This window comes from Ischnura elegans, chromosome 2, assembly GCF_921293095.1.
Source record: "Ischnura elegans chromosome 2, ioIscEleg1.1, whole genome shotgun sequence".
Classification (NCBI taxonomy): Eukaryota; Metazoa; Arthropoda; class Insecta; order Odonata; family Coenagrionidae; genus Ischnura; species Ischnura elegans.
Genome location: NC_060247.1, coordinates 67,810,928 through 67,822,684, shown reverse-complemented (window position 1 = coordinate 67,822,684; position 11,757 = coordinate 67,810,928). Strand labels below are relative to the sequence as shown.

The 11,757-nt window shown below is 36.2% G+C and overlaps 1 protein-coding gene across 2 annotated transcripts; it reads right to left on the bottom strand.

The window, feature by feature from the left end:
* Window positions 1-3,898: 3,898 nt before the first annotated feature.
* LOC124153905 (uracil-DNA glycosylase 2-like) lies at window positions 3,899-9,995 on the bottom strand. 2 transcript variants are annotated; one of them, XM_046527304.1, is made up of 7 exons: window positions 9,888-9,995; window positions 9,115-9,389; window positions 8,843-8,993; window positions 8,463-8,505; window positions 7,209-7,297; window positions 5,173-5,351; window positions 3,899-4,552 (listed from the first exon to the last, which is right to left on the bottom strand). In XM_046527304.1, exons 1-7 carry the CDS (start codon window positions 9,922-9,924, stop codon window positions 4,403-4,405), a joined length of 924 nt encoding a protein of 307 aa, XP_046383260.1. In that variant the 5' UTR covers window positions 9,925-9,995; the 3' UTR covers window positions 3,899-4,402. The 2 variants fall into 2 exon arrangements, with proteins under 2 accessions (XP_046383260.1, XP_046383259.1); XM_046527303.1 differs by lacking the exon at window positions 9,888-9,995 and having other exon boundaries at window positions 9,115-9,878.
* Between the last annotated feature and the right edge of the window lie 1,762 nt (window positions 9,996-11,757).

Sequence of the window (11,757 nt, the reverse complement as noted above, 5' to 3'; positions counted from 1 at the left end):
TGTGCTCGCAGGACAAGAGTTGGTCACAATGATCAACTCCTCTCATTTTGATGTTATATTTGGCAATCGCCTCAGGCTTCCTCTTGGGCCCTCGTGTGCTAGGATCCACAAATTTGCATTCAAATTCAGGAGAGATCATTGTGACGTCCCTCTTGTCTTTTCACTTGAAAACACAAATCCCATCATTGGTGTAGCAGGCAATAATCTCTCCTTTCTTCAATTTTGTGCTGCCGACATCAAGCAGGCTATTTTTTCTACCCGCCCACTGAGTGCCAGTGCAAAATGTTTGTTCTTCTAATGGGTCTTGAGTCAGCTTCATGCTATTATAAAAATTGCCCATTTATAAACTATGACCCATTCCCTTGAAGTCACGCATCAATTTATGGACAACATTTTCTGCATGGCCCCAACCGCCCACTTCAACATCACTAGCTCCAGCATACACTAATAGCCTCAACACAAGGTCAGAGGGCTCACACAGCATGTAAATTTTAATGCCATGCTTATACCTCTTAACCTGCACATAATGCCTAAATATAAGTTGACTCCTCCGTAGCACCACTGACTCATCAATGCATAATTCCCTGCCTGGAGAAACAATGTCTTAGCATGTGTGTCTAAGTGCATGGGTCTAATTTTATATAGTCTAGCACTTGGTAATGGTTCATTTTTTCCAGGGTTGGTGGAGAAATGGAGCACCTGCATTATTCCAAAAACCTATCACGGCTCATTCTCTCCCCAAATATTGGCACTCGCACTAACTCTGACCTCCTCCAATAGTCTGAAATCCTGTTTACTGTAATTGTACCCTTGTGATGAAGAAGGCACAGCCAAATCTGTTTCAAATTTGTTTCTGCCAAACGGCTTCCAATCCGTTATGCGCTTGGCCCTTGATGAAGGAATCCTCTCAGAGACAGAGAAAAATGCTTTCTGCATTTTTCTGTCTCCTATAGGATTATTTCAAAGAAAATGCCATTATCAAGTAAGTTGAAATAATCCCTCGGAGTGCTGCCAGTTGGGAGGGTCTTCAACCTTGAGGACCCGACAAAGGGTATTTCAGGGGAAAATGTACCCTGAGTGCCGACCAAGGTAGCCGAGGGTCTAACGGTAGCAGACCCACGTGCCGGGAGTTGGAGAGGGGGTGGAATGTCGCCCTCATCTGCAAGGCCCTTACTGCCAGAACCGTTCTCATTGTCTTCGTCGGTGTGTTCCTCAGAAGAAGAGGATGACAGGAAAAATTCCTCACTCGAGTCATCACCCTCGGAACTTCCAAGAAACATTTCAATGTTTTTTCAGACATTAACTGCCTCCCAGTTCTAGGCCTCTTGGCATCGGAATCTGAAATGAAGTACATATTAAAATTTCTGATTTCCAATATCAATACAATTTCAAAGAAATCATATTGGCACTTTTTTCATTCAAACCAATAATTCTAAGGTAATACTAACCGCAGAGTCTGGAAGGGCCTGGCAATTGCTCATCACATACTGGATGCATCTAATGCTGTAAAGGAATAGTTCTAATAAGAAAAGACGTCTTGACGATAATCTTATTCAGTCACTTACTTATTAGAAATAATATTTTCACTCGATATGACTTATTAAAAAAAGTAAATTAAGCATACATGGATATAACGTTTGTATGAGTACTTACATGGGTTTGAACTAGTTGGCCTCTTGCCTCCACGTCTACTTCCCTTCTTTGGTCTCTGATTTTGTCTATCCATTTACAGAATTGTAATTGTGTCTACAAAATTAGAGGAACAAACATAAGGAAAAATAATCTAGACCAATATTACACTTAATGTAATGCAGTGTTACATTCCTGATGAAAATGTTAGTTTTTATGAAAAGGAAGACAGTATCTGTACCTATCCCTACAGCGTATAAATAAAAACACCATAATGAACATAGGACAAGTAATTGATCTGGAGCAATGAATGAGAAAATATGGTGCAAAAGTAGAAAAAGACCCAAAAAATAAGAGTAATTTGCAATATTGATGTAAAAAATTATTAATAACGTATAAAAAAATTAACTGATGGACCACACTGGAAAAATTTTGTAATCAAATAGTGAGTATTGAGACGGGCATACAGGTTTTTAACAAAAAACTGTCTGATCTTCATTTTTGTGATTACACATAAAATATGGATGAATTAAAATAAAAGATAAAAATACTAATTCAAGAGAACAATAAATGGTTAAATGCCGTAATGCTTAAAGTGGCCTGAGTTTTTATATCCATTTCAGCAATTTCCTTTACAAAACTAAGGAATCAAAAACATAAGTAAAAATTATCCAGCCCAATATTACACTTTACGTAGTGCAGTGTTGCATATGTGATTAATATGTTATTTTTATAAGAAGAAAGAAAAGAAAATCTGTAACTAACCCCAGAATGTATAAGTAAACCAGAAAATGAAAAAAAAATCATAATGTACAGAGGCAAAAAATATGGAGTAACAGTAGTTTAAGATGCAAAAATATCACCAAGGAAAAACGTGATTCGCAATAATAATGAAACAAAAATTCTAGAAATAGAAGTTGAAATATAATAAAATAAGCTGAAGGACTGTACTAGGATCATTTTTTCATAATGAAGTGAGTAATGAAACAGAAATAAATATTTTTTACAAAAAGTAAGTGATCATAATTTTTGTAATAGCACATAAAATATGAATAAATTAAAAAAGATGGCAAAAAAACTAATTCAAGAAAAAAACAATGCATATGTAAGAAATGATGTTATATTTATGAAAATAATAATAAAGGTGAAGGAAAGGAAAAGAGAAATCTAAACTTACCAAATTGTTCCAAAAGCAGCACCAAAGTAAACAAAAAAAATGAAAGAACATGTAGAACACAAAATGGACGCTTCCACACTGGTATAAAGTCACTTTCAAACTGCGGTAGGATGATAAAGTAGCGGTAGGCGTGCTCGGAGCACCCTAGTGACTGGCGGAAAAACAAACTCCTAAAGACATAAATTTGTTACTTCCGCTTGTGTGGAAAAGCCCTCATGGCATATAGAAATGTCATCCGCACTGAAAGTGTTAAGCATGTATAGTAATTTTAAAGCTCCGAGTAACTGACAAAAATACTGCCCATCTCTGCTTGCTCCAACTTGCTAAATTTTTATTAGTATCCTTAAAAGGGTGGTTTCCTTCATCAAAGAAAACGAAAGGCATTGATTGCGATTCGTTACCCACCATTAGTGTATTCATAATATACAAATTATTTTGTTTTAGAAATACCGGGTTAGACGAATGGCAATGGTCCATTTTTATCCTCATTTGAAAAGGGCCAGATTGGCACCCATGCGATGCCACTCCACGTGACGTCACAGGGACCTAGTTTCTATACGAGAAGATAGGAGTTATACGTCGTCTGAGGTTACCATTGCATGCATGAGGTGCAGAGCTTAGGGAAACATGTCTTAACAATCACTTATTAAAACTGGCTAAGGTCGGAAAGTTTTCCTCGTTTGATAAGTTATTAATAATCCTTATTTAAGCCAAGCGCTACCAGCCAGCAGGGTACTAGGCTAGCCGCTAGCAGCCTGCGTCGTATCAGCGCTAAGCCTCGCCTCAAGGTCACCTCAAAGGGCGGGAGGGGGAACCAGAAATACGTCACGCGGAGAGACTTCCCGACATTCATACTTAAGCGTCGCGTTTTCGCGCGCTTGAAAATGTTCACTTTTCATTTAATCACGAAAAATAAATATCGTCATTTAAAAATCTAAAAGCGTGAAAAACGTACTCTAGGAGTAATAATCTTTCGTTTTAGGCAATAAAAAAATAATAGGAAACCACCCTATTCTTTCAGTAGACCACGCTGAACATTTCTACAGTTTAATATCACACCATCGTAAAAATGAAGTTCAATGAAAAAATGGATTAGAAAAATATTTTTTTAAATTTATTAATATATACAGTGGAGGAATTGGGTTCCACACCCAAAGTCAGAATATAAGAATACAAATAGAACAGCGCAAGACAATTATTATCTCAATGTATACTTAAAATAATATTTCAATATTTATCAAGCAATGGATAACCAATAGTCTCATAGAGAGTAAAATGCATAAAATAATACTGGATGCCAGTGACATACCAAGGAAAATATGATTGAACTCAGGAAAGGTACTTCAAGAATTTAAGGCATCTAATTTTTTTAATCTTAAAATCTACAAAAAAACTTGAAAACATCTTTTAAACTCTAACACCTTTCACAAAAAATTGTGATGGGTTAGAAATTATAGATTACAATTGAGTTGGAGAGCTCAGCAAAAAAATCTTACCTATAGAAACAATAGAATGTACAAAAAGTAGAATAAAAAATTGCTGGTGACAATGGTCCTACGATGGTAGGAATGCAATACACAATTCTCTATCAAGTGATCATTCAATTGGCAGATCATTCCAATTGATTTGAGTTTTTCCCTGGGATTTTAATAATTCATTGGCCCGGGAAAAATGCTTACAACCAAAGAAACCCCTACTAGCTGACAGAGGAGATGGATGCACTGTCTTGAGAATATGATGTTTTTTCTGTGAAAAGGAGGAAGAAATTGAATTTTATTTATCACCACACCACATTTTCATTAGTAAGAGCAAATAAAAATGGAATGATTTCTACTTTTCATGTAGGCTCATTAATACTTAGCACAAACCTGGCAAATAAAAAAAGTTTTAACCATTTCAAGTCAGATTATTTGGTCTCATACTGGCTCAGCTAAAGTCATTACAAATGAATATAGGATTTTTAAAAGGGAACTGGCTTTGCATTGAAACAACCAGGTATGGAGTTGATTTTTATGACATGACATTTGCTTGATTTGTGAAAAACAACTTATTAACAAATAATGCTACTTCTAATTTTAAATGATGAAGTTTTTATTCTATATAAGTATATACTACATATAATAAATTAGATAAGTGAGAGCAAAATTTTCTAATAGTAAGAGACAAGGAGAAGACAGAGTGGGGTACTTAGGGTTGAGGGGATGTTTAAGTCAATCGTAGGAAGAATATTGGACTTATGTAGAACTGAACAACGGGATTTCTTAATAATATGATTAAAAAAGTACACATGCTGACCCATATAAAGTATAAAAACAATGCTCATGCAGTTTCTTTCAGGAATAAAAAACAACCATGAATGAACTCACTTTGTCAACATATACACTTTTCTTCTCTGCATATGCTCCCCACAGGAGGAAAACCAGCCCAGAAGACTTTTCATTCAATGCTTTAATAACTGCATCAGTCAGATTTTCCCACCCTTGATCCTTATGAGAGTTTGCTGAACTTGCACGCACAGTAAGGCAGGCATTGAGAAGCAGCACCCCTGGATAGGAAGTAGAACAATTAAGAAAAAACTGCTCAGGGGACACTGGCACAAGAAATCAGCCTTATTCCAAAGACTTATTTCTCAATGCATAGGGACTTTTCTAATATAAATTAGGAGAATATTGGGCATGACTGATTCTTTAATTTTTAAGCACAAATATCTCATGAATGACACATTCCTAAAATACATAGAAAATATTTCAATATCTCCCATCATGTATTTTCACCAACCACTGAAAGATAAATACATGTAGTAAAACTTCACAAAAAATGGATTTTTAAGGCACCTTCAAGTAATCTTAGGCCAGCAGCATTCACTTGATTTTATCCACGCATCTCAACTTACCATGTAATTTCATTTATATGACAGGTCACTTTTTCATTCACTGATACCCTTTACAAATTCTACTTATAGTTTATACCACATCATGGTGTGACTAAGCTTTATCCACTTTCAAAAAAAAATTATCTCTAGGGATTTGGCAGTGTATCTTCATTAATATGACCAGTAGACCCAAAGCAGAATTCTTTTTTATCTTTCAGTAGTGGCTGATGCTCAAACAAAAAACCTTTCAGCAACGCAGCGGTCATTTGACTAGGGGGGCATCCATAAAATATGAGAGGCATTTATTGGGGAGGGGGGGGGGGGAAGGATAGGGTTAAGCCAAATCTCACCCAATCCCACGTGAGGGAGAGGGGAGTCCTGGCAAGAATCTCGTATTTTTTTTCCACAAGAAACAGGATAAAACTGCGAGAAAAACTGGGTTGAATTGAGCATAACATATATCTTCATTAAAATATGACAAACACCACAAAGGAGCACCGTATCTCTTCCATTGTTTTGCTACCAGCCAGCCAAAAGGTCGGTTCACATTTGTGGCATTGTAGTGTGAAATGGCTTCAAATTATTTAATTTCAATTAAATAAATTGTTTTTTTTTTAACCCAATGCAATGAAGCATAGATTAACTTATTATCACTGAAAATACGCATTTTGAACAACCTCAAGTGAGATTAAGGGGGTCGAGCCAAATCTCATGATACCTCACTAACATAAGTGGGTAGAGGGGGTGCCAAACTCGCCTCACGTAATTTATGAATGCCCCACAGGAGTGTTCTCACATTGTGGTGGTATGTGTGAATAATTTCTTAGTATATTCTATTTTGAAGAACGATCATTGGATTTTTAATTCAAACTTGCAATATTTTCAAATAATGAAATTCTTTTAAACAATTTAGTTTTTCAACTTGAAGACAAACTTTGGTACATGCAGAAAATCGGTAGTGAATTCAATCTGTTAGTATGACTGCTTCTCATGATGCTAAAAAAAACCCTGATTTTATAGGACACAAAAAATAAGCAGAACATTAATGATTCTGGTCAAAATGACCACCCTCGTGATTTAAGGTATATCAGCACTATTTCTTAATTCATGAAGCAGACAATAAAAATTTTTGGCGTGTGTTTGGAGGACAAATATTCATCAAAAGCCACGAAATATGAACAGTTTTCTACCATTGCGAAGGAAGACGACACCATTCAAAATTCAAAAACAGTCAAAATGACCACACTGGTGCTTCTAGTGCTAAATGCTATGTGGCAGCTCTTGTTATCATGGCCAATCATGTATATGTACGATGGTTATCATGTATATGACCAGTAGACCATTGACTGATATTATTTTCAAAATATTTGGGGGATGAATTGAAACAACCAGTTTTGTAGAACTTGAAATGAATAATAGAGACACATTAGTTACCTACCACCAAAAAATGATAAGTTCATAAAACGGTACATATTTCATTTTATTTAGTTGAGAGAAATGAAACATTTTATCCACAGAACATGCACTCACCTTGACGAGCCCAACCAATAAGATAACCATGCTTGGGTATTTCAAAACCAGGGATGTCATTCTTCAACTCTTTAAAAATGTTCACCAAGCTAATAAAAACAAAGAGGCAAAAATAACCAATAAGCATTCATTAATGTGCTATACATGAATCATTAAAACCACAGCGACAGCAAATTTACACAAGGCAGCACTATTTATCAATTATTTGTAAATTTATCAGGTAGCCAAGAATTTGTTACACAATTAAGAATATTATACAGTGGAATACATTAGTAACTAACACAGTCTAAAAGCATGATTCACTATCCCTCATCAATAAAAAGGATGCATGATATGCCAAAATTTAACAACAAAATAAGATGTTTTCTGACGATGAATATCAAAGGGTCCTGTATTGCTCCGTCAAGTATACATATTTCTATATTTTCATTCAACGTACAGCGAATTCTCACAGACAGAAGCCCAAAAACCACCAATGGTGAGGGCAAACAATATTGAAAAAGCTTAAATTAATGGTTTTTATAAAGATTTTTGGGGAAATGGGCATGGATTTCTCAATGACGCAAACCAGTGTTTCCCAAAGTTTTTCGAGCCTCCGCCCCCTTGGATCCATAAACCTATACTCAACGCCCCCCTACTTGGTATCTTTAAAATAATAATCAGAATCATAAACTAATTAAACAAATGGGAATAAAAATAAAGGAACATTGTAATAATTAAATTATAAACAATGACTAATTAAATTACTAATAAATAAGTTCCCTGTGTCGTGAAGTTGTACCAATGATAGACCAAATGAGACTAAACCCCTTCAAATGTTTCCCTTGTGCAAGAAAGGCTTGGAAATATTTTTTAACCGTTCTTATTTCAAAATGTAAGAAAACACATGGTTTAAATCACTTCCAGATGAGGGAAACAAAGTAAACTTTAGAAGCGAAGCTTGAAAACGAAGACAAAAGGAAGGTTAAGGAACTTTCGCATTTGTCACATTGTCAGCATCCTCCGGCACCCCCATGCCGCCCCCTTGGCACTTTTTGTCCCCATTGACTACAGCAACTAGGGGGCGGTAGCGCACACTTTGGGAACCACTGACGCAAACCAATGTACCCCATATAGCTTGGTGGCAGAAATAGAGTTGAAATTATCTTCAAACTATATATGCAAGTTGAAATATGAAACAGGATTCCCTACAATCTCAGTAGAAACTCATTTGTAACTGGTTGACATAAAAGTCTAAGGTTAAGATGATCTCACCTCGGAGGAGGGGGAACACCTGTTTGAACACTAAAGCAGAGGCCTGAAAGAAATGAAATATATAATTAATATCTTCAGAAAAACGCTTAAACAGTATTCATTCATTCAATAACATGAAATAAAATAACTGTTTAACCAAATAACTTGCAGAGCAGGGTGTATAAAGCTAATGGATGGCTACTTAGAGAAAATATTAACTCTCTTTAAGATTCATCTCCAAGACGATCATTTTCCACTGGCTATATTGATAGTATTATATTAGGATTTTTTTAAATAATCTTATTTTAACCAAAGCTACTCAGGGACGAAGGCACCTTTTAAAAATGTATTTTTCGAAGGTATAACCAATATTTCGCCTTGATAAAGAAAACTGTTCTTACCGTGAGCCTGTCTGGGACCATGGTAAGGATCCTGACCCAAAATAACGACTTTCACCTTATTGAATTCGCATGCATTGGTCCATGTCCATACTTTATCCTCGGGGGGATAAATGGTGTACTTGCTTCTCTCTTTCGCGACGAAGTCGCTAAGCTTAAGAGAGAAGAAAAACATTTACAAATTATGGGGTGAGAATAAAAACTGGCATTTAAATTAGAAGCTAATAATAGTATCAATGGACGAGGGTGAATTTATACGAATAGATGTTTCCTACCTTTTTAAAGTAGTCTTTCCTGAATTCAGGTTCTAGGGCACTGAACCAAGTTTCCCCAATGGAAGAGTGAAGAGCTGGAAGTTGTTTGCACAATAATTTCATTCTGGCTTGCATTTGGCTGGCTGCCATTCTTTTCTTTTGCTCGGGTGTTAGGCATTTTGCTACTGAACCATTTTCCTCGCCTTCTTTAACAATGTCATCACCAATTTCACCTTTGACTTTCTTTGCCGGGCTTTCGTCCACGTTACCTGTGATAGTACTTAAAGGCCTTTTCTCTGTAGAGGGTTTGAAAAATGATAAAATATTCTTTTGACCAGACATATCACAGCAGATTAAACGTGGGCCACAAAAATTTCTATCTCCCGACAGCAAATAAACACTAATGAAGGAAGGAAACTCAAACCCTAATCCCACTCCACTTATCACTCGTGGCGGGTCTTTTTTCAGCTCGCGCGCCAACAACAATCAACAGTTGACGTACGTTTTTCGCACGGTATTAGCCAAAGCGATTAAAAATTAATATTATAAATGTAATTCTTATATCTAACATCTATCTAATATAATAAAGGTAATGACTGCGTTTTCTTTATCTCTAACTCTTAAAATAACAATTGATGGCATTTTTAAGTCCCTCACGTCCTTAAAGCGATTTGAAAAAGAGACAGGGTTGAGCATATTTTGAGAGCAAAAATATACGTATAGGTAGATAACATTTAGCCATTTAAAGCGTTCCACCACCAGCCAATAAATATCAATTTTACTTAAACCCTTACCCAAGGTTTGAGAACTCAAGCCAATGTCAAACGACATTCCCTTTATTTCCTCTTCACACTTCGACTTGACATTTCGACATTTATGTTGGACTCGTTAGCCAAAGAATACATTTTCTCAGCGGTAGATGGAACTAGCGGAACGAAACGCGCGTAGCCGGAAGATTATTCCAAATTATTCAGTATAATATTTCAGCATCAGCTTTTGGAAATTTTTAGAATCGTTGGAATCATGAATCTTTTAAAATCCCCAATATTCCGAAAGGAGGAGGAAATTAGTAACAGAAATATTGCGGGTTCAACGAAATTAAACATTTGTTTCGTGCAAGATCATTTATTATTATTTTAATCCTTAACTAAATTCGTTGAGATAAGGATACTGAGATCGGAAGGAAAATAAATTCGATCATTTACATTCTTCTGGTATTCCGCCATATGCTGGCACAATATATTAATTTTAAACATATTAGTTTAAGTTACGAATTCTAGAATTGGGATTTTACGCGGAAAATCGGTGACTTTTGAAACCTCATTTCACTATTTTTATCTGTCAGATTGCTGCTGAGGGTAGGATTATTTATATATATGCAGGAGTTTAATGAATAATATATCTTGAGTATTATGTAAAGTATAGCATACTAGGCGAACCAAAGCCTCTCGGAACATGGGCAGGGGTGCCGACTTACAAAAAATATTGGGGGGCCCAAACCGAGGACCTTGCCCCGGTATATTTGATAAGTAGTGAATTTTAAGTTTTTTAAGCATTTTAGAAGAGCCATATGATCAACATTAGAACCCTGATCACTCAAATCTCGATATTTGGACACTCCGGGGAAATTTAACTTGCCTGACACTTTTTTTCCTCACATTGTAACGAATTTTTGGGGGGGCTCGGGCCCCCTCAGGCCCCATGGAGTCGGTGCCACTGAACATGGGCGTACCCAGCGAGGGGCAGCTGCCCCCCACCATAGAAGCAAAATTGCAAGTCTTTCAGCAAAATCAGCACTAAATAGAAACTAAAGTATTCAACAATTTTCTTTAAATCCACGAAAAATGATATGTATTAGATTAAGATATGTAACTAAAATAAAACTATTTTTTCAAGGATATAATCTCTTTAACTAATAAAACGCTGTTATAATTTTCTTAAAATGTCGGTTTCATTACCTTTTCCATGCTAAAATGTCACAACTTGGCTTCCCCCAACCCCCAGTTATGATCCTGGGTACGTCCTTGTCTCGGAAACGGATGATTACCTCGGAGATCCAATGATCCACGCATAGCTAATCGGTTCTAAGACGTTTTTTTTCCAGAAGAAATCATTTGCTCGTTTCCATTTGATAATCTTGATTCTATACTATTATCTCCAAATGCGTCATCGATATTTTTAAATCAAATACAATGAGAAATCTAAGAATCCATTTCGAATGAAAATTAAACTATATTTTTCCACATAAAATATTTATTAAATCACTACCATAGTTTCGACGCTCCTCAGGCATGATTTCGTTGTAGTCCTTAGTTGTACCTAGTACCTTGCACCCATTCCCATTCTTGACGAGGATTATTAAAGACCTCCACACACATGGGTAACCGCATCAACTTCCTCCTAAAAGCCCGAAAAAATGGACCCAAGGATTTTCTCCGTTTCCTATGTGCTGTGACGATGTTAAATTGAATAACCAAATAATTTTAGGTCGTCCCAAAGCGGTCCCGATCGGTCCATAAATAGCGCAATTGATACAAATTAGTATGGGAACACTTTCGGCGGCAACGAAAGAGAACTAGATAGTTCACTTCCTTGTTGCTTTAGAATGGCCCTTGAGTGTGAGCGTGGCACTGGGGAGGAAGTTCAACTAATGGGAGCGTCGAA